The sequence below is a fragment of the Myxocyprinus asiaticus genome, chromosome 38 (genome assembly GCF_019703515.2).
Source record: "Myxocyprinus asiaticus isolate MX2 ecotype Aquarium Trade chromosome 38, UBuf_Myxa_2, whole genome shotgun sequence".
NCBI classification, from domain to species: Eukaryota; Metazoa; Chordata; class Actinopteri; order Cypriniformes; family Catostomidae; genus Myxocyprinus; species Myxocyprinus asiaticus.
Window position 1 is genome coordinate 4,351,254 of NC_059381.1, and position 27,742 is coordinate 4,378,995.

At 37.3% G+C, this 27,742-nt stretch overlaps 1 protein-coding gene across 2 annotated transcripts; it reads left to right on the forward strand.

Moving 5' to 3' along the window:
• Positions 1–26,070, forward strand: st8sia5 (ST8 alpha-N-acetyl-neuraminide alpha-2,8-sialyltransferase 5). 2 transcript variants are annotated; one of them, XM_051678257.1, is made up of 9 exons: positions 1–410; positions 11,548–11,655; positions 13,362–13,460; positions 17,261–17,353; positions 18,576–18,662; positions 18,888–19,032; positions 21,287–21,399; positions 21,501–21,593; positions 23,412–26,070. In XM_051678257.1, exons 1-9 carry the CDS (start codon positions 280–282, stop codon positions 23,872–23,874), a joined length of 1,332 nt encoding a protein of 443 aa, XP_051534217.1. In that variant the 5' UTR covers positions 1–279; the 3' UTR covers positions 23,875–26,070. The 2 variants fall into 2 exon arrangements, with proteins under 2 accessions (XP_051534217.1, XP_051534218.1); XM_051678258.1 differs by lacking the exon at positions 13,362–13,460.
• The last annotated feature ends 1,672 nt before the right edge of the window (positions 26,071–27,742 follow it).

Genomic DNA, 27,742 nt, shown 5'->3' on the forward strand with positions numbered 1-27,742 from the left:
TGAGAGACGCGCGCCGTCGTAGTATCGCGTCTTTATTCATAGAACTAGGATATTTACTACACATCCAAATAGAAAGGTAACCTAAATGGGCTTTAATTGACATATGCACAGCCAGATTGCGCAAATGCACCACTGGAGCCAAACCCAGCTGCTATGCAGTCTGAGCGCGCATCCGTTCCTCTGAGGACCGAACCATGCGCTTCACCCTTCAGACGGTAAACACACACGGTTGTGCATCAATGTGTCTTCTTTAAGGCAAAAGCGACTCTTTTCTAAAGGATGGGGTACTCAGACCCGACAGCTAGTCGAGATTTGTTAGGAAACAGATCGCTTTGTTTTATTTTTATATGCGCTTTTGGACTGGTCACGTTACTGCAGCAAATCCTCTATGGCAAAAACTATATTAAAAGGTAAGATGATATTTTTGTTTGTATTTAATCAAAATGCATAGTGCCAAAAAAAAAAAAAAAAAAAAAAAATTATTAAACAAGAAATGAATGTTTTAATGGTATTAATGCAATAATTGCAGTTAACTGTGATAAATAAATTGTGCATTAGAACAAAAGCAATTAAGCAGCTATTATTCTACTCATGTTACACCCATATTTGATTATTTCTGCTATAAACTCTCTTTTTAAAGCCGAGCTTCATTGAATCATGCCATACACAGTCACTTGGCTGACTGTCTATGCAGCAAGTCGCTTAAATTCCTTTTTTCTTGTTCTATAGTTCTTATTTTCCTCTTTTTGGTTTGTTTTTCTAACTTCAGCCCTTTCGAACAGCTCATACATCTTGCATAAAACCTGTGTGACAGCAAAAAAGCTGGGTTTAAAAGTCCTTGTCGCAGAACATTAACCTTATTTGCATGCAATTGTGTATGTAACGTAGCTATATTAGGAAAATAGTGCACTTAAAGACTGTGATATAGCCTTTGTGATTTTTTTTTATTTTTTTGTGTCAGCACATAGCCTGGATTCAAGTAATTAATTATGCATTTAAATTATGGTGATGTTCATGAGACATTCCCAGTTTTTCTAGAGACACTTAAATAAAAATGACATCATCACAAGGAAAGTTCCGAAAGGTGAAGCATTTAGAGTATTTTTTGGTTGGGGGAGGTGGGGGGGGGGGGGGGTGGAATAAAGGTAAGCAGTGTAAGATGGCCAAGCAATGCAAGGGTGTTTGAGTGCATATGTGTGTGTGTTTGTCCATGTAAAATGGCGTCTCTCAAAAGAAGCGCCTCCCCAGTGCATTATGGTTCCTGCGTCCCGGCAGATGCCCATATGCTAAATTCGAGCTTTCTCACACTCCCAACTGAACACCCCCCCCCCCTTCTTTCCTCTTGCATCCAACACACACTCAGGATTCATGACATCGGAGGCTGATGGCCGCAGATTGCATGAATGCTGTCCTGTATCCCACTATCTATTCTGCTGAAGTGGAGAGAATTAATGGTGGATGGGTTGGGTGGTTGGTTTGCGTAACATGCAAATTGCAGATTCACATGTTTATATTTCACTCTTGCACCTACCAGAAGCACAAACCAACAGACTTGCCCATAGGGAAAAAAAAAATCACATGTGAGATCTCTTTAAAGTCAGCTTGTGGCATTGTTTGCAATCCAGTTTTATTCTGTTACGTGACATTTCTGATTGAAACTGGAGAAAAAGACCTCAGGAATCTCACATGTGTCTCATTTAGGGTGCCAAAAAATATCTCATAAATGTCTCAAACTGTGTTCAGATTTGCCAAAAGACAAAAGCCTGCATTCAAAAGTTGGTAATTTTAAGATAAACCCAAAAAATTCTCACAAGATTCATCCAAGACCAAATGATCTGAGCTATGCTATCCATATTAAAGGGATATTTCTCTTATAATTTAGGCTACTCGTATGACTCCTGTATCACAAACAAAGATATTTTAAAGGATGTATGAGGTGTTTTTGTCCATACAATGTAATTGAATGGGGTTCCAAAACTTTCAAGCTCCAAAAAGAAGCATTAAAGTGATCCATATGATTCGAGTGGTTTAATCCATGTCTTCTGAAGTGATACATTCGCTTTGGGTGAGAAACAGACAAAAATTTAAGTCCTTATTCACTATAAATATTGACATTCTTAGTTACTTCCACGCGCTTGAAACAAACCAGACACAGTGTTGCCAGGTTAATAGATTTACACCTAGTTGGGCTCTTTTGAAGATGCAGACGCAAGTTAAAATGACTTAAAATGAGTATTTTTGGGATCCTTCAAAAATGTGCCATGGCTGTTAAAAGGTTGACAATAAAAAAATAGAAAATGTTAACAGGATTGAGTACCAGCCAACCGCATGCAGTGTCAAAGAATCACCATCTTTAAGCCTGCTGTGTGTTCCGATTGAGCCGCATGTCAGTATTTATAGTGAATAAGGACTTAAAGTTTGGTCTGTTTCTCACTCAAAGTGATCGTATCACTTCAGAAGACATGGATTAAACCACTCGAGTCATATGGATACATTTTATGATGCCTTTATGTGCTTTTTGGAGCTTCTTGGACCCCATTGACTTCTATTGTATGGACAAAAACACATCAAACATCCTTCAAAATGCCGGAAAAGAAAGTCGTACAAGTTTGAGAAGGCTTGAGGGTGAGAAAATTATGACAGAATTATAATTTATTGGCGAACTATCCCTTTAATTTTACAGCTCTATACTCTTACTGCATGCCAGAAATAGTCTTATTCATGTCTATTTTTATTCCTGAAACATCTGAGACAGAGTTGATACTGAAATGAAACACAACTGCAGTGACAAACACATCTTTATTACCTATTTGTCAGATTCTTGCGCTCAGGTACACATTGGCCTTGCTGCTGCTGTGGAGACGCTGACAAATGCTTGCATTAATAATGGATTCACAGAACAGAATAAAACGCTCTCTGCCCAATTCCTCTAAAATGCACCTGCCAGGGTAAATTATGACTTAGACTAAGAACACTTTATGGTAGAATTGGCCTTCTAATGACAGTGCAGTAATTCTTAAAGCTGTCATGTAGTACAGACGCAATTGGAATGGAGGTTCAAAAAAGAGTCAAAATAAAAAAATCACACACACATTTATGCATACAAACCAGTAGAAAGGAACTAAATTAGCCTGGACAATAGGAATGGGCCGATCGATCTTGAAATATTGATACTTCTGATACTATCAAGGCATATTTAAAGTTTGCATGAAACAGAAATTGCGACAGACTTCTGCAATGTGACGTATTTTCCAGTGAAACGGCTTATTGAACAAGAAAAAATGTAGGGTGAAAACTTGTTGATTGGATTGTGAAAAGTAATTTCAGGCTGACTTTAAACTATAGGGATTTTATTATGTATTATGGGTGAAAATGAATGTGAATCATAAGCTTTGAAGTGGAAGAAAAGAACTTAATATCATCATGCAGAGTTTATTCACTCCACTATATAACAATGAAGCTAAATGTGACCTTACAATAGGTTTTTAATCAATAATCTGCTGTTTATTTATTGTTAAATATAAATGTCAAATGGATATAAGTGTCCACTTTATCCTTAGAAATCACAAAATAAATAAATAAATACAAATAAATAATAATAATAGAAGAATCTGTATTGGCCTTGATAGTACATAGTTTCATGACAACTGATAATAATTCATACAAGATGGTGAAATCGTTAGATATAGTACGACTTAGCTTGTGTGAAAATGTATGACTTTTATTCCCATAAAGACCAGCCTATCAACAAACAGAAATGATATTTTAGCTAGCCTCCTATACAATTGATCTTAGTAAAGAAAATGTCAGTGAACAAATTTGGTAACTTATTCCATATTTATTAATACAATACAAATGACTGATGTCAGTAACCTTTAATATGCTTCTCTCGTCTCGTTTCTTTTTTCTGTGGTGCACAAAAGTAATTTTCCTTTTAAAATCATGATTAGCTTTAGGGCTTGGGTTAGGGGTTTAACTAAAATATCGTTGGTTCGTTTATTTTTCTCTATGGGAGGAAGAGTCGTATGGTTTTGTATGAGTCAACTCGTACAATTTTGCCATCTCATCTCATACTATTATTACCAGGGATGCACCGATATGAAAATTTGTGGCCGATACCTGATTTTAACAAAAAACTATAGACCAATAATGATACCAATATTTTGCAACTTACTGATGAAAATTTGTGGCTGATACCGATTTTAAGATGGTAAGTTGCAAAATATTGGTATCATTATTGGTCTATAGTTTTTTGTTAAAATCGGTATCGGCCACAAATATTCATCAGTAAGTTGCAAAATATCAGTAAGTTCCAAAAACGATAACAACTTACCTTTTGTCATCAGATCACGGTTTCACTTAGGAATGCTTAAAAAATAGGGGGCCTGGGTAGCTCAGTGGTAAAATACACTGGCTACCACCCCTGGAGTTCGCTAGTTCGCTAGTTCGAATCCCAGGGCATGCTGGGTGACTCCAGCCAGGTCTCCTAAGCAACCAAACTGGCCCGGTTGCTTGTGAGGGTAGAGTCACATTGGGTAACCTCCTCGTGGTCGCTATAATGTGGTTCATTCTAGGTGGGGCGCGTGGTGAGTTGAGCGTGAATGCTGCAGTGGATGGCGTGAAGCCTCCACATGCACTACAGGTGCATCTCAATAAATTAGAATGTCATGGAAAAGTTCATTTATTTCAGTAATTCAACTCAAATTGTGAAACTCGTGTATTAAATAAATTCAGTGCACACAGACTGAAGTAGTTTAAGTCTTTGGTTCTTTTAATTGTGATGATTTTGGCTCACATTTAACAAAAACCCACCAATTCACTATCTCAAAAAATTAGAATACATCATAAGACCAATAAAAAAAACATTTTTAGTGAATTGTTGGCCTTCTGGAAAGTATGTTCATTTACTGTATATGTACTCAATACTTGGTAGGGGCTCCTTTTGCTTTAATTACTGCCTCAATTCGGCGTGGCATGGAGGTGATCAGTTTGTGGCACTGCTGAGGTGGTATGGAAGCCCAGGTTTCTTTGACAGTGGCCTTCAGCTCATCTGCATTTTTTGGTCTCTTGTTTCTCATTTTCCTCTTGACAATACCCCATAGATTCTCTATGGGGTTCAGGTCTGGTGAGTTTGCTGGCCAGTCAAGCACACCAACACCATGGTCATTTAACCAACTTTTGGTGCTTTTGGCAGTGTGGGCAGGTGCCAAATCCTGCTGGAAAATGAAATCAGCATCTTTAAAAAGCTGGTCAGCAGAAGGAAGCATGAAGTGCTCCAAAATTTCTTGGTAAACGGGTGCAGTGACTTTGGTTTTCAAAAAACACAATGGACCAACACCAGCAGATGACATCGCACCCCAAATCATCACAGACTGTGGAAACTTAACACTGGACTTCAAGCAACTTGGGCTATGAGCTTCTCCACCCTTCCTCCAGACTCTAGGACCTTGGACCATGTCAGAATATTCTAATTTTTTGAGGTAGTGAATTGGTGGGTTTTTGTTAAATGTGAGCCAAAATCATCACAATTAAAAGAACCAAAGACTTAAACTACTTCAGTCTGTGTGCATTAAATTTATTTAATACACGAGTTTCACAATTTGAGTTGAATTACTGAAATAAATGAACTTTTCCACGACATTCTAATTTATTGAGATGCACCTGTATGTCTCCATGGCAACATGCTCAACAAGCCATGTGATAAGATGCCGGGTTGACAGTCTCAGACGCGGAGGCAACTGGGATTCATCCTCCGCCACCCAGACTGAGGTGAATCACTACGTGACCACGAGGACTTAGAGCACATTGGGAATTGGGCATTCCAAATTGGGAGAAAAAGGGGAAAATATAGCGATTTCAATCTTGATTCCATCAATCATGCAGCATTAATGGATATCATACTGATATCTCAGAAGTCAAAGTCTGCTGGTTTCAAAGTTTTTTGGATGTTTTCCTTCATCATGTACCCCATAGGTAAGTGCCGTTTTCACAACTGTTACGTCCATTTATGGCATTTTTTCCACATTAACGTGAGAACTTAAAAAAAAAGTGCCAATCCTTTTACACATTGTGGCCTATTATTATTTCTGGATTGTGCATTTAAATTCACAGAGTATTTACAAAGTGTGTTACCAATTAATTATAAATAAACCATTGTTTTAATTTGGTCAATAATTGGCTGATAAATATCGGCAGCCGATACATCGCTGCATCCCTAATTATTACGACTTAAATTGTATCGTTCATCATTACTGACTGAGAGTTGACTGTTGCATTTAGACGTTTGTCTGCAGTGACTAAAAACGAAATGCTTTTCATTTTCGGTTCATTCTGAGCAAAAACATTCATTTTTCGTTCCGGTTGGGAGGTTCCGCGGCCTCCTTTCCAAATAGTAACCGGTTAGAACAAAATAAAAGAATGGTTAATAACGAGCTAAGGGTGGGTGAAATACCACTTGCGAGGTTGCCAGATCTAGCAAGAGAAACAAGCAATGTGCTCTAGAAAAACATGCCCAAAATAAGCCATTTGCCACACCATAATAAATGAAAATAAGCCATTACATTTTTCTGGTGTGGTGAATTTATCAGCATAGAAATCATAACAAGCATACAGTTAATTCAAGTATCATTCTTATTACAGACCTGCTTATCAGTCAAAACCCGACAGCATCAAATCTGTATAAATGCATCATATCTACCAATAATTCAGTGAAGACTTGGAAACAACTGAGAAATGTAATTTTTACCTCTAATAATGTTTTCCTTGTATCTGGATTAGCCGTACATGTATATGTAGTAATTATACATAGTTGTTAAAAAGATCTTCATCCACAGAATGCAACATACACAACGGGCAATTAGGCAAAGAAATGTGTGATGCAGCAGCTTCCTTCAGGATCAAAGCAGGTTTTTTTCTGGCAACACGAAGTGGTGTAATTCCAAAAATTTACTGTGATAAACTCTTTGGTTCATGAAAAAATTATTTAAACTAAATTAACCGGTTATAACCAGTTACCAGCATTTAAAAATAACATTTTCACCCCGTTTCACTTCGTTCCCGTTTTTGGTTACGTTCTGCAAAATTCTTCTTATTTTTTTTAGTATTAGTTTTTGTTCCTTGAGCCATTTTCAGTCCCTGTTTATCCGTATGAATCAAGTCAAACAAGGTTATTTTATTACGGGTACCTCCAAGTTTAAATTACACTGGTGCTAGATTTAGAATCAGTTTCTGCAGTCCTTTGCCAGGCTTTAAATTTCCTCTTTGTACTGGATATATTGATTTGTTAAGTGTCTGGCTCCATACAGATGAAGTATTAATGGTTAGCTACATCTACAGCTGTGACCTCTTCATTATCTGCTGGTCTGCAGAAGAGCATCTGTCCTTCGTTTCAATCTCTCTTTTTCTCTTTCTCTCTCTACTCTTCGCATCAGCAGCTGAGTTTGCGTTTCTCATTCTGGTTTCATCCACGATTCATCCACGCATATTTTTGTTTAAAAACAAAATAATAAAATTGGTAAACTTGTAAACTTGAATCAAAATTTCATAACTCGATCTGCCGGTGAAACGACAGACTTCTCTCTGGTGACGTATGCAGGACTTCTCCAATCATTTAATCCTCTTAAACCCCGCCTCTTTCTTATAAATACCACAACCTTGCGTAGAGTTGAACGAAGCATCAATCGCATGTTGGTGAAGATGGCAAGGTGTATTTTCGTCTGTTTTCCTTCAAAACTATCATTCCTTAACCCAAACTTTCTTGGTTACGGGGCAGAGGAGGAATAACGGCAAATTTGCTGTTGGGTTCGAGACATTTTATGGCTGAATTGCTGCGGTGATCACTAATGAATATAACTTTGGATGCCTCTGGAGTTTATTTATATTTTTTTGAATGCAGTTATTGGGATGCACAGCACGAGTAAGTGTTTTTTCCTTTATATTTAGTGTATTGTGATTCAAAACATTAAAATATGGTTATCTTGTACTCACTAGTTTTTCAACGGCTACAGCCCTTCGTAAGCATAGACCGCAATGTGCTCGTGCATTTATGTTGTCAGTTTGATAATAAATGTGTTGATCGCTGCTCAATTTCACCGGTAACCGGCTCTGACTCAAGCAGCACGGTGGTAGGGGTGTGTGTGTCCGCTGCAAACTCGCATTTACATCTGCCTCTGTTCCGCTATGCAACGGACACATTTTTACAATCCAATCAACAACCAGTGGATAAACTCAAATCCCCACCCTACATTTTTTTCTTGTTCAACAAGCTGTTTCACTCGGAAATACGTCACAATATGGAAGTCAGTCGCAACTTCCGTTTCATGCCGACTTTAATTGCTTAGTCGGTATTGAATCTCACATACATGTTGTTGAGTTTGATGTTTTGATAAGTTTGTTTAGCTCTTCCTGTCCTATGACAGAAAATGATTGAAGTTGCTCTTGGGGAATAATATGAGACATTGTCTTCAGAGGTGCTATTGCAGACGGTTGCATTATTCCAATTTTGTTTCTGATGATTTCAATTTTATCAGTAAAATATTCATAAAGTCATTACTACTGTGCTGTATGGAATATCTGGTTCAGTCGAAGCTTTATTTTTTATACGCACCTCTAATTTTTTACTCTTCCACTTGCACCCCATTTTTCAAGCTGCTCTCTTGAGAACAATTTTCTTTAATTGAAGGGGGGTGACACTATCAAGAGTGCTAGAGAAGCCTGTATCTATATTTTCTGTATTTGAGACAAAGGTTTTGAGTTTTGTGGCCTTTAGTTTATGTCTGTTAGCTAATTTATTAAAAGGGTCATGAAGTGCTTTTTTGAATAATTGTATTATCTTCCAATGATAATGTAATAAAATTTTTTTTTTTTTTGCACCAAAACAGTCACAATTTAGTAATATATGTTTTTGGCCCTCTGTATGAAACGCTCGGTTTTGGCCTAAGCTCTTCCTTAAAACTTCAACGTAAACGCCCACTGTTCTGATTGGCTAACATCATACAGCCCCTCAAATTCAGCAAAATCAATCGGAAGGGAATGAACCTTAACATTGTAAAAAATTTCAGGGTTTACACACAACACACATCCAGCACATTGCATCTGAATATATTAAACTGTTCATCTCAAGCAAAACTGTTAACACTCAGCACCATAAACTTATCAAACAGTCATGACATTTGAAATATTCATGAATGAAATGCTTTACTTAAGGTTTTGAAGTGTTTTTAACTGTCCCATCCTAACAGTTCCTTTGCAAAGCTTGAATCGTATTGTCACTGTTCACAAGCAATCCATGCTGACACGAGCCAGAAAAAACGAACACATCATTGTCCAAATAACGGCAAAAGGACGCACACACATACTGTAGGCGCACTGAGATGCACATCGTCGTAAACACACCAAAATGTTAAAAGATGTCCATCGGTCCATCGTCAAAGACATCCATTGTCAAAGACATCCATTGTCAAAGACGTCCTATGTTTACATACACCAACTATTAAAAATAGCGCTGATGGGGAGCCTGGGTAGCTCAGAGAGTATTGACGCTGACTACCACCCCTGGAGTCACGAGTTCAAATCCAGGGCGTGCTGAGTGATTCCAGCCAGGTCTCCTAAGCAACCAAATTGGACCGGTTGCTAGGGAGTGTAGAGTCACATTGGGGTAACATCCTCGTGGTCGCGATTAGTGGTTCTCGCTCTCAATGGGGTGTGTGTCGTAAGTTGTGTGTGGATCGCAGAGAGTAGAATGAGCCTCCACATGCTGTGAGTCTCCGAGGTGTCATGCACAGCGAGCCACGTGATAAGATGCACGGATTGACGGTCTCAGAAGCGGAGGCAACTGAGACTTGTCCTCCGCCACTCAGACTGAGGTGAGTTACCGCGCCACCACGAGGACCTACTAAGTAGTGGGAATTGGGCATTCCAAATTGGGAGAAAAAAAAGAATAAAAAAAAGCGCTGATGCGTTAAAGAACGCGTCCATGACGCATCTGTGCTCAAAATAAGAGACAGCAGCTGAATGAAAGAGAACTGCTTCTCACTTTCAGAGTTGTAACTTGACACCACGTCTTTTAAAAGTGGCGAGATACATGGCAGCGGTCAAAGAGTCTGTGTAGTTCATGTTTATTTACTTACAAAATAATTCAAAATAGTCCAGATGGGTCCCCTTAGGTTATATTTTAGGAATACTTAGCCACAGAAGGCCTGCTCTCTTGACTTGACCTGTGCACCAGTGGGCGGGGCCAAGGGTAAGATGACACATGTTGTGGGATGTGTAAATACAAATGAGCAATGTTTCATGATGTCACGAACAGACAGATTTCAAAACGAGATGTTTCAGCAGGGTGGCAACAATAAATGCTCTTTTTAGACTGGGGAAGAAGTTTTGAATTCTGAAATTTACAGTATCTTTTCATAGTACAGATACCTTTATATGTCTAAATATCAAGGAATATCATGACCCCTTTAACGTTGACAAAATGTAGACTTTCGAAAATTTACAGCAGACTTCATACATTCACTAAAAATCCACTAAAATCACCTTAAATGTGGCGACATTTGTATAAAATTACGTGGTTCCTTACACTTATTACGTGGTTCTCCTAAACAGATGAGTTTTTTAAGGTTAATGCTCTATTGAGATTTAAAGCAACAAAACCGAACTACCTAAACTAAACCTTAAACCTAAACCTAACTGATGGTGTCATAAAAAGCAAGAGTTACATGAAAAACAAAATTGCTAATGCAACAATGTGATTTTGTGGTGCTTACAGTATATGACACTTTCGGCTCTCACGTTGACTCGTGGGCTTTTCAGGACTCGTACTCCGGTCCTTTTCATCGCAAGTGCAACGCTCTATCAGTTGAGCTACCGTGCAATCTAATCGCACTTGAACAAGCTTGTAAATGTAGTTGGTTATGTGATGCAAACGTTAAAACAAGTCATGCGTTATAGTTAAAGTGTTTAGATGTCATAAGAAAGCATTGTGTGAAGAACAGGGTGAAAAGTACGTGTTTATAAACTGAAAATCTGCTGTTTTACTCGTGATTTGTGTGAAGAGGGATTTAAGGGATGGTTGTTTTAGCACCTCTAGTGTTCATTTCACCCGGAACATTTTACATAAAGTATCATGATTCTAGGTTGGAGTTAAGTCGTTTTCAGAAAAGCTCTAGGATCTTTTTTCTTTTTTTTTCTAATTCAATGATATTCATGCATTTTTAAGTGTGACTTAAGTGTCTGAATGCTTTTTGGGGCATCTATACATGTGAAAAGTGTTAGTTGATTTGTCTACATTTCTGTAATTATGGACTTGCTGTTTGTAGTATTTGAATGGGTGTTGTGTATTGCTTCTCTGTTATCAGTGACTTTTCTCACATTTTTGACAACAAACACCGTTTTAAAATGGATTTCAGTGGATTTTGAACATCTTTGACTAATCCACTAAAGGTTTCATCACTTACAGCCAAATCTAACCTTACAAAACTTGTGTTTGACTTTGTGTGGCTTTGAACGTATAAATGAAACCTTAAACGACCTGCCTCATTTTCTCACTAGTGGGCAACAGTTTTCCCGCCTCAAAGGAGAGGAGGTGGGCAACTGGAGCGGGCTCATTAGTTACCCCGATGATGGAGGGATGAAGCCGGCAAGAAATGGGAGGAAAAGGTACAAAACCAGCACGGAAACCTCTCAACTACACAACAAACATTCTAGAGAGAGAGAGAGAGAGAGAGTGACAGAGAGAGAGAGAGAGAGAGAGTGACAGAGAGAGAGAGATAGAGAGAGAGAGAGAGAGAGAGAGAGAGAGAGAGAATGCCACATAGTGAATGACAACTCAGCCGCTTGCATGTCTGGACTGGAGACACGTCCAATCCCATCAGCCAATCAGATGAGCAGAAATGACCAGCTGTGGCAACTACAAAGATTTACTGAAATCAGAGCAAATCAGAGGGTCAGGACTAATTAGGGTTCCATTTTTAGAGTTCCAGAGGAGAAATAGAGTGCAACAGTGACCGGCCACATTTTTATAATTCATCCAACTCATTTTACAAAAAAAAAAAAAATTCATTAAAGAGTCAGTTTTAAAGCCATGAAATAAACCAAGAAGGTCCGAGATGAATCAAAACATTAAAAACTTTGATTTGAAGAAAGTAATTTGAACATTTGAAAGTCGTAAAAAAGACAAAGATGGTGGCATATTTTGAATAAAATACTTACTCTATTGAATACAACGCAGTATACACTGTATACTGCCTACTATTTATATACTGTATATATAGATATATATATGTATATATATAAAAACAAAGTAAAACAGTAGGCATTATGATTACTTTAAAGTTCTTTTGGTGAAAATGCTATTTCCATGGTAACAACGACTTCTCTGATTGGTGGATCTCTCTCTGTAGGATTATGGGTAATATAGTTCTTCAGGAATTCTGCGTTTAAACACAGTTTAAAAAAAGTTGTGTTTAATAGCCAAGTGTTATGGCTTCTGCAGAAGCATATATCATTGTTTAAAGGATGGCTCCATCAAAAATGAAAATTCTGTCATCATATGCTTACTCTCATTTCGTTCCAAACTCATATAAACACAAGAGATAGTAGGCTAAATGTTAGTAAACTAAAGTAAAAATCCCATTCATCTTTCTTTCCAGTGGGTATAGATTTTTAATGATAACTTATAAAACTTTACAGACAGACCTACCATGAGCTCAGAGGTTGTTAATCGATAGTATATGCTGCTGTTATAGCCATCAGTCTTCGTTAATTCAACTTAATTTAAAAAAAGGTGTTTAATAGCAATTTTAGTGAATTCATGGTGAAGAACTACACTACCCATGATCCAGCAGAGAAAGACCAACCAATCAGAGAATCGCGGAAAACAAAGCGCACCAAAAGAGCTCTGCAGCGAATGGCCACTCCCATGACACACTGTGAACGATGCAATCGAGTCTCCCTACACTCTCAAACGACTTATATATTTGTATATATCTGAATATTTTGCAATATATTTTTAAAATATTGATTTTAGACTTATATGAAACAACTTTAAATCAATAGTTCATTCCCTCATTAAAGATGTTTAGTACACAGTCTTGTATCTTTGTCTTTTATCCGATTTTCAAACACTTTTTTGCTTCAAAACAAAGTTTGTAATGTTGCGATTCACCTCCGAGCTGGTTGGTTTGATTCATGGCTTAGAAGTCTTTTATGAATGATTTTATGAAATCCCTATGGAAAAAATGTATGGTTAAAAAGTGGGCGGGCGCTGTTGCGCTCTCTTGTGGTTGTCAGTACTGGGACAGGTCATTACACCACATGTTTAACTCTAAACTCTAAAGCTAACCCACTTGTATGCATCTCAACAGATGTGTCCGTCAGAATTTTCAGCACTCCGAGGCTCAGAGCTACGTAGTTATCACACCCTGCCTAGCCGATATTCAGAGGAAAAAAAAAGAAAAGAGAAGGTAGGCCACACTGATGGCATCTCCAGTTCACAAACATTATGCCCCCATTTGAGGATGTCTCTTATGACTTTCTATCTGGTCTGAGACACGACCCACTGCTCATGCTCGCTGTGCTCGGTGCACCACCAGTTCGTTTGTGCATGTTGTCTGCAACCCTTCATCTGCCCTTGACCTTTGACCCCATCACCTTGCCCTCTCCCTGTGGTTGGGGTTCCTTTGGATGACATGGGTTCCTGTTTCTATGTACCCCATCATGCATCTCTTTACCCAACCACCCCCCACACCTCACCTGTGTGTGTGTGTGCACGCAAATGGTTTGCTAAGTGGATTGTATGAGTGTGTGTGTGTCATGTTATCTCAACACACCTCTACCTGATTCCCGCTTGCCCATTTGCACTGCATTTGACTTGACAAGAAGCTTATAGTCTTTTACTGTTTTTCTTTCCATCAAAATGATCACAGAAGGTTGTAATGTGTCATCCAGGGTGTTTGTGGTCAGACGGGTCACACATACTTTATAAAGTTTAGGCTACAGCACAGTCGCATGTCAGAGATGTATGGAATCACTAATGTGTTTCATTCTTTCAGTTTGTTTGTCTCTTTGTTTTTTATCCTTTGGTCATTTTTCTTCATTTTAAACGGTTATTTTCATAAATCAGTACACCTTCACTGTTTATTTCTCTAACACCAAATAGACACAATTTAGCACCTTAGCTGGGTGAAATTAATGGGTATGTTCAGAATGGAATACTAGTGTACTGTAATTATTGTATAACACAATTCAAAATACAGTGAAAAATATCTAGATAACCTATTAGCCAACTCGCACTCACCATGCACCAAATGTGAGTAATTATTTGTAATTTTATTTGTGTATTTATTTAGCTGTACATTCAGGGGGATTTTTCCCCTTTTTCACCCAATTTGGAATGCCCAATTCCCAATGCGCTTTTAAGTGCTCGTGGTCGTGTGGTGATTCGCCTCAATCTGGGTGGCGGAGGACGAATCCCAGTTGCCTCCACATCTGAGACCGTCAGCCCGCGCATCTTATCACGTGGCTTGTTGAGCGCATTGCCACGGAGACGCGTGTGGAGGTGTACTGTGGATGGCGTGTTCACGCCATTCACCGCGGCATCCACGCTCAACTCACCACACGCCCCACCGAGAACGAACCACATTATAGCGACCACGAGGAGGTTACCCCATGTGACTCTACCCTCCCTAGCAACCAGGCCAATTTGGTTGCTTAGGAGACCTGTCTGGAGCCACTCAGCATGCCCTGGGATTCGAATTAGCGAACTCCAGGGGTGGTAGCCAGCGTCTTTTACCACTGAACTACCCAGGCCCGTACATTCAATTTCTTAAATGTTCAAAGTTCTTTTCAAAGTGACTTTCGTTGTGATCTTTTAATTTAGAACTCAAATTTGGTGTTCTAAAATCCAATTAAATATTCTGCCCTCTATTTGAAAAATAGCATGTGAAATATAACACATTATGCAACAAAAAAACTTAAACAGGATTGTTATCACATGACAGCTTAATGTTACTTGTTTAATTCAGCGTCCAGTTATCATCTCGGAAATAGATACCGTTATTTTGCATTTTTAATCCAATTTTGTTTTTAAAATGTCTTAACTCTTAGCAGTTCAATCAAATAATAGGCGTACATCAAGACAAATATGTTTAAAAATCATAGTCAATGACACTTACGGTTCCTTGCACTGAAAATGGAAGTTGAGCACATTGTATTGTAGGTACGCTGCAGACTTTGGCAAATGTAGAAGGTATTTTATGGAAAATAGCTCACTATGCAGAGTAAACATAGTATATACTGTACTGTAAAAATAGAGTAGTATGCTATTCTGAACATATCCAGACTCTTGTCTTCTTTTAATCCTCTTGGTTTGTCTGTTATTATTGGCCAATAATTATGCAGATAAAACAAAAAGAATTTATTTTTAATTTGAAAATTTTCGTGAGCATTTTATGTTACAAAGCTGTTTGGATCCAATGGATAAAACATCACTTAGGGCATGTTATTATTTCATAAAAAAGACAATAGTGTGGTGTTTGCCGTGTTTTTGCATAAAATGAACATGTTAAAGGCATTGAAGAGAAGCGTAAAATCTCTATTTGCAAGGTGATATGTGGATATATACAAGGCATCTGAATTGACTTTTGGTAAAGCTGTTAGCAGCCATTTTAGCTCTGATTTAATTTACAATATCAGTAAGTGGTCTGCAGTAGCAGACCACCCTCCATTATAGTCCATTTAAACCCTATTAAAATGGAAACGTGAAACACTGAGGATGTTTTTGTAGATGCCTTGCCTAAGGAAAGACTCAAAATGGCAAACAGAGCTATATAATGATTAACAGAGAGACAAAGACTTCCTCTACCAGCGGTTTACAACATGATGTCCTCTTAATACATTCTCATATTTGACACTTTATTCATTTATTCCATGTAACTGCATTTCCATGTTTTTCAATGCATAGTTTTTGTTGGTATTTTTGTTTCACAACCAAGGTGAGGACACACTCATCTGTTTAATCCCTGCTGCCTCTTTCTTCATAAATTTATCTGCAGAAAATTAGAAAAGATTTTCAGTTAGAGACGTCATCAAATGTATAAATGTGTCTTCAATGGTCATTGTCAAAATATACTGAAGGAATGCTAATAATAGTCCTATCATAATTTCGATCCAATCACTGCCCCCAGTGGCCAGATTTGGAAGTGATGTTGAACGTATAGGCCAACCTGACCTCACAGTGAAATCGGAAAGAGTAGACCGACTTTTCTTTCGTAAAAATCAGTATACGTTGACCGAAATTTTGCAACACTGCCCCCAGTGGCCAAAGCGGTAAGTGTTGTAGGGCATATGGGCATGTGTAAGCTCCATTTATGTCCAGGAGAGGTCACCAAAAGCTAGTAGTGATGCAAGTTTTTTTCAGCTTTACAGGACATTATACAATGAAGAGAAAAGCATATATTTATAGATTCTATCCCCCAACCCAAATCTTACCTTAACCATTAGTGGAGTAAAAAAGTAATGTTAGAGGGAAAAGTGAAACCTCCGAATCATGCTCTTCATTGATTATTCAAACGTGGTTACTACCTGGCTTTGAACCCTTGTCTCCCACACAGCTGATGCAACACGCTGCCAATTGTACCAGGTGGAAAGGTAAACCCAGTGAAACCACTGCAAACATGTCTGATGAGAATGCTTCATGTCAGTGCGTCGGCATACAGTTGCCGATCCAAGGGTACCAAAACTATCGGAAACATCATGCTGACTTCATGTATGATCATGTTGTATAGGCACCAGTTTGTGAGCTCCAGTTTACGAGAGTGCCACCAAAAGCTAGTTGTTTTTAGATGTAAGTTATGTAATATGTCAACAGGAATGTATATTTTATTAATTCTACCCCCTAACCCAAACCCCAACTCTAAAACTTACCGTCAGTGGAATAAAAATGTAAATAAGAGCAAAAATCGACCTCTTCATAGCGCACAGGATTGTTTATGTGAATGCAATTACTGTCTGGTTCACATGAGACCAGAACTCGCGTCTCTAGTAGTGCTAGAGAGGAATGTGATCACGCTTGAACTCATGCAAAAAATGTCCATTGATTCCAAATAAAGAAGTTAGCATTTGCATTCCTTTAGGATCTTTTGAAAAGATTGTAGACATGCAAACTTTCAACAAGACTTTTCAATCAGGATCTTTAGTTAGGTTCTCCATGGTGAAACTTCTCTGGTTGTTCCTACAGTATGGGTGACTGTCTGTTTTCTGGCAGGTATCTTGAACGCTCCGATGGTTCTTTGGAGTTCAATTCCACTTCCTGCAAGGAACTACGGCAGGAAATCACAGATGTGAAAGTATTGACGATGTAAGTCTCACGTTAGATATTTGACTATGTCTTTAACTCTACTATTGCGTTCGGGTCAGATAATAATTTTTAAATACCACATAGTTTTTAGTGCGGGAACCAAACTTTAGGACTTTGTCAAGACTATCAAAATACACATAATAAATTTTTTTTTTCAGATTTTTTAATAAAATTGTTTAAGAGATATAACCACTTAAATAACTGATACATCTGTTGCGTTCGCGGGTCAATTTTGACCAGGGCATCAATTGTGGCTTTACACATGATATTATGTCCATTTTTTTGTAAATCTATTAATTAGATTTTTTCTTATAAACACTTCACTCATTTTGCTTCTTTCCCATTCTCCCTAACACACTTTTTTGTCTCAATACAAGTAAAGCTCAGTCGATAGCATTTGTGTCATAATGCTGATTACTACAAAAATAAGTTTTGACTTCGTAAAAATAGTAGTTACAGTGAGGCACTTACAATGGAAGTGAATGGGGAACATTTTTGGAGTGTTTTAAGGCAAAAATGTGACGCGTATAATTTTATAAAAGCACTTATAAAAGTTCAAACTCATGTATTATTTGAGCTGTAAAGTCAGACTACTTTTCAGGGCAGATTACAGGGTTTACGGCGTTACATTGTCATGGCAACGAAGTTGTAAAATGGCTATAACTTTACACACTCATATTGTTTACGTCTTCCAGCTGTACTTTTGAAACAGTGAGTATTTTAACGTGTACAGATTAGCCCCATTCACTTCCATTGTAAGGCCTTACTGTGACCTCTTTTTGCTTTTTTTAAAGAAAAGGATGGATGAGTTAAAAATATTTTTTTGTAGTAATAAATATTATGCCACAAATGCTGTCGATTGAGTTTGTATTGAGCTTAACCCAGAATATTCCTTTAACTTCATGTCTGTAGTATGAACTTGCAGTGGGATTCAGATTTCCTGATGAATGTCTCATCTCAAAGGACAAACCATGTAAGAACACCTATTTAAAGAAATATAATATCTGTACAAGAACTGTCCTTTCCTCTCATTAGTGGTGTTTGCTAAGGCATTTAGGATATTTACAAACCCCTAATCCTAAGGATTAAGATTCGGCACATAACTCGTCCCACACTGTTTTGTGCCACAAACCGAGTAGTTTGATGAGGAGAGATGCACAAGATGTGTTTTTCTAAGCGATCAGACTTACATTTTCTTTTTTTTTCTTCTTGTGGACAACAGGGTGAAGACATCAGAATTGTTTGAAAGATGGAGGAACCTACAGGTGTGTAAGTGGGACCAAAACAAGGAGGAGACAGACAACTTTAAGTGAGTATACAAACACAAAGACATGCCCTTTTTTTCACCTTTAAGCTTTGTTATTTTCATGTCATTTTTCTTTTTGTCCACTGGGATTTCTTTGTGATAAACAAGCAATGATGTAATCTCTCTATATATCCAAAAGGATTCTTTTGTCATGACAAAATAATCTTCCTATATCCAATAGGATGCCTTTGTCATTTAGTAATGATGTCATCTCTTTGTGTCCAATAGGATGTCTCTGTCACGTTGCTGCAATGCCCCCTCCTTCCTGTTTACCACGAAGAGAAACACACCCTTAGGGACTAAACTGCGATATGAGGTTGATACAAGTGGAATCTTACACATCAGCCCTGAGATTTTTAAAATGTTCCCCAATGTGAGTTAGCAATGCTTTAAATCAAGTTTAAAGTGCATGTCTTTGACTTCATTAGCTGAACGTCTTATAGAAGAGCAGCACCGACCAAGTCATAAAATCCTGAAGAAATGTGAACAGGATTATTTTGATCAATTTATCATATCATACCAATTTTATCAAAATGTAGAACCAACCCTAGAGAATCCTAATGGGAAGTCCAACATAACATAAAACAAAAAACTTGAACTTTTAGAATTTATAGAATATAATAATAATAATAATAAGTTAAAAAAAATTTGGAATTTAGAATGCACCTTTATGACATCAAAAGCAACTTTTCAGGATCTTTAACTTACTGTCCATTAGCAATGTATTATTCCAATATAATAGAAGTAGAGTTCTGAAAAAAATGAGCACAACAGTTCCCGCCCACTTTTTCAGCCGTCTGGGTTCCGGAAGTATTTTCCTCATTAATTTCTTCCATAGACTTTCTATAAAATCCTTCATAAATGAGTTGTAAGCCGTGAACCAAATCAACCAGCTCCGAGGTGAATCACAGCATCACAAACTTTGTTTTGAGCCAAAAAATGTTTGAAAATCGGACATAAAGACAAAGGTGTACTTACCGTCTTTCATGAGGGCACAAACTACAGTCCCATGAAGCTTTGTGAATGATGTCATTCCCATCGATGGGAATATATAAAACTATTGATTTTAGGTTATTGATTATAAGTGTAGAAATAATATATTTTAAGTTTATTGCAAAATATTCTAATATGTACAAATGTTTAAGTAGTTTAAGGGTGAAGGGAGACCGACCTAATTACATTCACACTGCGTCATGGGAGCACACGGTTGCTCAGAGGAACGTTTTGCAGGTTTCTTTGGCCACGGTTCTCTGTTTGGTGGATCTTTCTCTACTGTAACATTGGTAATGTAGATGTTTACTATGAATTCCGCTAGCAAACAAATTTTTTAAATAATGAACTTGCAGAAATAATGTAGAATGATGGCTTCAACGGAAGCATATACCATTGATGAACAACCTCGTAGCTCATGGTAGGTCTGTCTTTAAAGATTGATAAGTTATCATTGAAAATCTATTTGTCTATGGGATAAAGAATGGGATTTTTACTTCCGGAACCAGACTGCTGCGCTCAATAGGACTCCAATGCCAGAAACATACTTTACGCAATTATGCGTACGCAGATACGAGCACATTACCAACACGTTGCTGTTGAACATGCTTATCGTGCATTCTTTCATTACTGTGGAGGTAATAAGCATCAGCACTCAAGGGGACAAGGGCAGTGGTGGCTCAGCGGTTAAGGCTCTGGGTTACTGATCAGAAGGTCGGGGGTTCAAGCCCCAGCACTGCCAAGATGCCACTGTTGGGCCCTTGAGCAGGGCCCTTGAGCAAGGCCCTTGACCCTATCTGCTCCAGGGGTGCCGTATCATGGCTGACCCTGCACTCTGACCCCAGCTTAGCTGGGATATGTGAAAAAAAAAAGAATTTCACTGTATATGTGCAAACATATAATGTGTGATAAATAAATATAATTATTATAAAATTATAAATTACAATAGAGTTCCCTTCAAAAGTCTGTGCCATTAAACTGGATGTGTTATTATTCAGGTAAGTTGCTATAATATATTGACTTTAACTTACTTGCTCAGCAATATTCAAACTGTTCCTCCACCATGACAGCAGTTAATTTATAAGAGAAAACTCTTCAGACAGTTTGCACTACTAATGTCCACTATAGCGCCCCTTGTGGCAAGTGTTGAGAATGCAATGCGTATTTGACAAATTTTTTGAACGCAACAATGCAAAATATCGAGCTTGAGTGGCTAGAAGCGTCTGCGTTCACGTATTTGCATAGAGTATGTTTTGTCCTTAACACTTAAAAATTTAAATAAACAAAATATTAATCCTGTGCACATTCCTTTAGAATTTTTTGACTAGGGATATAAATGCATGTTTAAATCTGCGTTTACAGCATACACTGTGGTTATTAGTAGCATCATTTTTTTTCTTGCATTTAATCTTCCACATAAACGAACCACACCCTGCCAAACATTACAAAGCAGGCATGCTTAAGTAACTAGATCACAGGAAGCATTTCCTAGCAACCTACGCATTGATCACACCCTAGATATCATATGCCTGTCACAGTTGCCTAGCAACCATCTCCCAGCAATCACCCTCTCTTGTCCCATTTCAGTGTCTCCTGTCCTGTTTCTTAATATACTGTATATTGTGCCCTGACTGCAGGATATGCCCTATTCCAAATCCCAGTTCAAGAAATGTGCTGTGATCGGGAACGGAGGTATCATCAAAAACAGTAAATGTGGACGAGAGATCGATGCAGCTGACTTTGTCTTCCGGTAAAATGCAAAAACACTTTATATATCATGGTTTATATGCACACTGGTAATCTACATGTTAAATCTACACAATTCTTCCCTCTCTCTCTCTACTCTTACAGATGTAATATTCCTCCCATCTCAGATATGTACAGTGAAGATGTGGGATCTAAGACTGATCTTGTAACCATCAATCCCAGCATTATTACTGAGAGGTACACAAAAAACATACGTGCATCTATGTGATCTCATTATGATTTATGAACCTCAACAAAGGATTAAAAATCAGAAGATTTGTTTAAAAAAGTCCAAAAATTGAAAATAAAAAAAATTACAAAGTTGGTCTCTATTTCTGTTTATATCAGTGTTATGAAAATAATGAACATTAAATATACAAGTTCTCCGTCATGTAATACCACCTATGGGGGCATGCCCATACACGCTAAAGTACACAAACATTATATGGGATTAACATGATTTTAGTGTGATAAAATCATTTACCTGTCTTAAGTTATATTCCAGTTTTTTTGTCATGGCAACGAAACCCTGCACTGAAAACCCTAATGAGTTGACTTTACTCAGTTGATTGAGTAAACTCATTCCCTCAATTGAATTGAGTAATGGTGTCTCCAAAACTTGTGTAAAGGATTAGTTCATCCAAAAATGAAAACGCAGTCATTGTTTACTCATCCCTGTGTTGTTATAACCCTTTTTCTTAACACAAAATTTTTTTTTTTGTGTTCAGTGATGTCATACAATGGCAGTTTATGGTGACCACCTCTTCAAGCTTCAAAAGAACACAAAAGTATAATTCAGAAGTCTAATAAATTATTCCATGAGACTCATGATTGTTATGAAAGCATACGATAAGATTTGGTGAGAAACAAACCGAAATCGAATGTATTATTTAGTGAAAATGTTCACTGGCCGTTGATCTCCTGTGTGCGTTCATGATTGGGCATGAGAGCAACAGTTCACCCAACCCCGCGACACTGGGGCATTCAAGCGAAAACTCGTTTTTGGACCGGTGCCAGTTCACAGCATACGGAGTTACCCACGCGATGACGAAAATAGAAAACAAGCGATCAATAGAATGTACCGTTGCTCGTCACTGCTGGTTAGGACAAAAACTCTGATTACCATAAAAAATATACCTTTTATCACGTGTCGTTTGCTGTCAGGTTAGGACACGGTGTGACTGTGGCTGCATTTAGCCTCCTCTATGTTTCTGTTTTCTGAGTGCTCCTTTAAAAAAAAAAAAAATATTACAATTCAACTTATTTAATGAGGAAAAAAATACTGAGTGCACCATTAAATAATTCAAGCACAAGGCATTATGGGTTTTCCCCATAGCCTCAATTTTGTACTTAGTAGTTTGAGCTATTAACACTAAAAATCTTAAGGCTATGAATTTTTAAGAAAATTAGTTCAAGGAACATAGATATTTGAGTTATGACCCATTTCAAGTAATGTTTAATTAAAACTTTATTTTTCCAGTAATGACAACATTGAAAACTCAGATAAAACTTGACACAGAAAAGGTTAGTATCACACTAAAAAACCATGCTAACATGTATAATGTTTTTTCGTTATTATTTTGAAACAATGTGTTTTGTAGCATTTATTGACTGAATCCATTCATACCATTGTTAGTGCTTCACTGTAACCATTTTGTTAATAAATGAGTTTGAGAGTTGAAATAATTTTTAGTGGTAATCTGCATTATGCCACAAATGCTGTTGATTGATCTAAACTTGTATTGAATCCAGAATATTCCTTCAAATGTCATGACAATAATGCCACAATGCAAAAAACTTTTTCTTTAGGCAAAACATGAATTTTTAATCTCTTTCTATTGATTCTGGCTTGAAATATGGCCTGTACATGTTCTTGACAGTTTTCGTGAGATTCACGAAATGTAAAGAAATAAAAGAATTTAGCTAAAATACTTTGTGCAAAAATACCTAAGCAACCTGCATACCTGCAATGCAATCACTGAAACACTAATTTTCTCTCTATCTCTCTGTTTACAGGTTTCAAAAGTTGGAGAAATGGAGGAAGCCATTTTATGAAGTTCTCCAGAATTACGAGAACTCATCTGTGGTTTTACCCGCATTCTATAACACACGAAACACGGATGTGTCATTCCGTGTCAAATACATGCTCGATGACTTTGAGTCCACACGTGGCGTGTACTTCTTCCACCCCCAGTACCTGCTGAACGTACAACGTTTCTGGGCCTTGCAGGGCGTGCGCGCCAAACGACTCAGCAGCGGTCTGATGCTGGTTACAGCAGCGATGGAATTATGTGAAGAAGTGCATCTGTACGGCTTCTGGGCGTTTCCCATGACTCCTTCGGGAATCTTCATAATGCACCATTACTATGACAACGTCAAGCCCCGCCCTGGATTCCACGCCATGCCATATGAGATCTTTAATTTTATGCACATGCACGCTCGCGGCATCGTGCACGTGCACACGGGCCCCTGCAGGTGAAATGCCGAAGCATAGGTGCCGATCTTTGACCTGCAATCCGATTAGTCTGTTCTATAGAGCTTCCACCATCTACTGCCACTGTGGATCTTGGACGTTACACGTGTGTGTGAGCACGTGCAAATCACTGCCTTAAAGGCTGGATGTTTGAATACTATGTGTATTTACAATATTGTGTCAGGGCAGTTGCAAAACGGTACTTGTTTGCTGTTTGGTGATTTTCTGTAATGGTGTCGTATTTGTGTATCAAATCAGATATCAGATATTTCAAACAATTTGAGAGGTCTTTATAACACCTGTCCTAACGAGGTGACACACAATAAAGCGATAAATCTTATCTCTTCCATGTAAAACTGAGTTTGTTGCAACCAGCCATAACTGCGACGAGACATTTTGTTGATTGTTTGGTTTCAATTTCCGTGGCGTTGCAATGGGTAGCCACACCCATAGTGAAATCTTAAAAGTCCGCTCCAACGCAAATATGTTCTAATTGGCTGCGATTGTGTTGGGTGTACTTTGTAATCTGATTACAAAGTAAATAGTGACTGTAATCCAATTACTTCACAAGTCAAAAAGTAGTGTATTCTTGTAATCAGATTACAGTTACTGACTTTCAGTGAACTTAATTACTACTAAGTACAATACTTGGGTTACACATATCTCTAAAATAATATTATAAGTTTAGAACACATTTAATACATTAATTATGTTCATATGTATGTCTGTTTGTGTTTCTGTGACAGCTGAAGGGGCAACAACTATGAACAAGGAGGAAATACAGATATTTTTTTTAATTTATTGAGCGAGAAAAACAACCATTCTGTGAAAAGTGTTTCAGAAAGTAAATTAGTAATGTGATTACTGTTTCAACAAAGTAATCAGTAAAGTAATCTTATTACAAACCAGGAAAAGTACTTAGTAATTTGTAGTGGATTACTATTTTTGAGTAACTTACCCAACACTGGTGGCATAATGTGGAATTTCACTTTTTCTGTGTGTGCAGAAAAAAAAAGGCTGAAAATGTGTTACGTCACGCCTGGTTATGACACTGTATTAGGCTTTATAGCTTCTTATAACAGTCATAACAAAGTTTTAAAGACAAGAGTAACATTCATTAATAACCACAACAGTGCATAAAAGTATACTGAGGCTTGACATGAGGTTGAACATCCATCTGATCGGTTAAAACATTTATGTGTAATGGTAAATGCTTGTTCATGTTTAATGCACATGTACTGAAGTCATGTATCATTATTTAAAAAGGAAGTAAAGCTTTGTGTTGTAATCCAATCAAGCACAATTGTTTATGTTGAGGAATATTTTGACAGTCTATTGGTCTTCTCTCTCACATACAACATACAGACCAACTCACATACACACATCAGTTTGTGTACACTATATGTGACTGAGATTTTAGTGTCTTGTAAATCATCTGATCATGTTTCTATAATGCTGAAACTTTATATACACTTCAATATTCAGGTTGCTTGTATATGATTTTGTGATAACAGTTTGACCTTATCACATTACAAAGAAATTGACTTTTTAAAATCAATTGAGATCCTGATTAAAGCAGACATCAGGAGAACGATCTATCTATCTATCTATCGTTCTATCTATCGTTCTATCTATCTATCTATCATTCTATCTATCTATCTATCTATCATTCTATCTATCTTTCTATCTATCTGTCTATCTATCTATCTATCGTTCTATCGTTCTATCTAATTAATACAGAATGGTGCAGTGATGTTTTATTTTTACTTAAAGAACTTCTAGAACTTACTCTGTTGAGTTGGTGAAACATGCAATGCTGCAATAGAATCAGAATTTAAATAGAATCATATAATATTCTATCTAGAACCTTCTTTCCTAATTCTGGAACTCTGGAATGGAACATCTATGATGATCTCACAGACTTTACAAATGCTTTTAAGACAATTCCTTTTTTGTCTGTTTGTGTTTTCCTCAAACTCCCAAAAATGTCTGGGATGTATTACAGCACTGTTCACCATTAGTAAGTTAAAGGAGCATTCCACAAAATGTTGACATTTTTTAAATCTAAAAAAGAGACTGAATGAACTAAAAACAAAAATATTATATGAAGAATGCTCTAGGACTCTGCTTAATTGGCCTGTGTGCATTGCTGACTGTCTTTATATCTTTATGTAAATATGTAAATAAAATCATTTGTAATTACTAATGCATTGATTTCTTTAGCATTTTATTAACATGCCAAACCTTATGTATTTTACAAAAAGTGGTTCTTTCATACTTAAAGATTAACATGCATGCTGCTTGACAATCTAGTCAATATCATGTTAGTGGATTTAACTGATAATACAAAATATTAATATAACACTAAAACATCTTCAGAAATATTTTTATTGATTTTCAGCAGGTTCTGAACATGCTTATAATTTTGACACTCGTCAGATATCATATTGACATGTATTGTGCACCTATATAAACAAACAAACACATATGGAGAAAAAAGAAGATCAAATGTAAGTATATTAGCTGGTCAGCTGATCCCTTTGTTGTCTCTACAACAGGGTGTTTAAAGCAAGGCCAATTATTTATTTTTCATTATATTGTGTTTACTGTGTGCATTATGACACAGAATGTGTGCATGTCGACCATTACATGTCAGTGACTACAAAGCTGAACTGTCAGTCTGTCACCATTGAAAATATGTATTCAATTAGATAGTTACATGTTTAGCATATAAAAACTATCTGTACAGGTTGTAACTATGACCAAACTGACCTTGATGACCACACGAATGCAGAATGCTTTCAGCAGTTAAATCTGACAACAATGGTATCATAAATTGTGCTTTTTATTTATTTATTTGAGCTCAGATCACGCTATAAAGGCATGTCCAGTTAATGCGCTTGCGCATTCTTGAGTTGACTGACAGGTGATGCCTGTATCTAAAAGGTGATTGGCTCTTTTAACTGTATGGCGGGATTTCCTTTTCCACATCCGCCATATTGGGCTTTCTAATGTCTACTGTATATTTTAAGGCTCCATTTTGGGCTAAAAAGTCTTTGATATACATCTATACCCCAGTGGGGGGTGATGAGCATTTTTATGTATTTTGAGTGATTCATAAATCATTGTGAATCAATGTGATTCTTTCACATAAAAGATTTGTTCAAAAACACCCATTTGCTTAGTTCCTCAAGTGAAGAGGAAAAGACAACACGATGGAAGTATGATGAACAGTACATAAAATATGTATTCACTTGCATCGTGCACATCCACAGTGTGTTGTATTATTCTGAGGTGCTTGCAAAGGAGCATCTAAAACCTGTTAAACTAATTAAGATGCTTATAAATAATTTAAATAAAAGCCAGTTTACTTCTTCCACCATAAAGAGTTGATAAAGAAAACGTCACCTGTTGCTTATTGAACCACGGATTGGCATTTGGTGCCCTCAGAAACAGTCTCAACCATAGAAATACATATTTTATATCATCTAAAATGTTGCCCAGTGTTTATGGAAAATCAGATAATGTGAAAGTTGGCTGGAAAAGACTCCAGACTGTTGCAGACCGTATATTTTCATGTGTTGACAAACAGCTCCTGACCTTTCCAATATGGCGAACACGCCAACATGTCTATGGTCTCAAACGTCACTCCGAATACGGTAAGCGAAGGTCTATTTATGTATTTAGCTATTTAGGTATGCGCACAACGTGCATAACCTTGGTTATATTATTGAAATTGTATGCCAAGTAGTATGTAAAGGGTGTTCAAACACATTTCTTTCTAAATCTTTTCTGTAGCTGTAATATTTGGGACATTTGAAGTCGCTAGAAGGTTTAAGACTTTTAGTTTGAAGTTTGGTTTTTGATGTGCCTC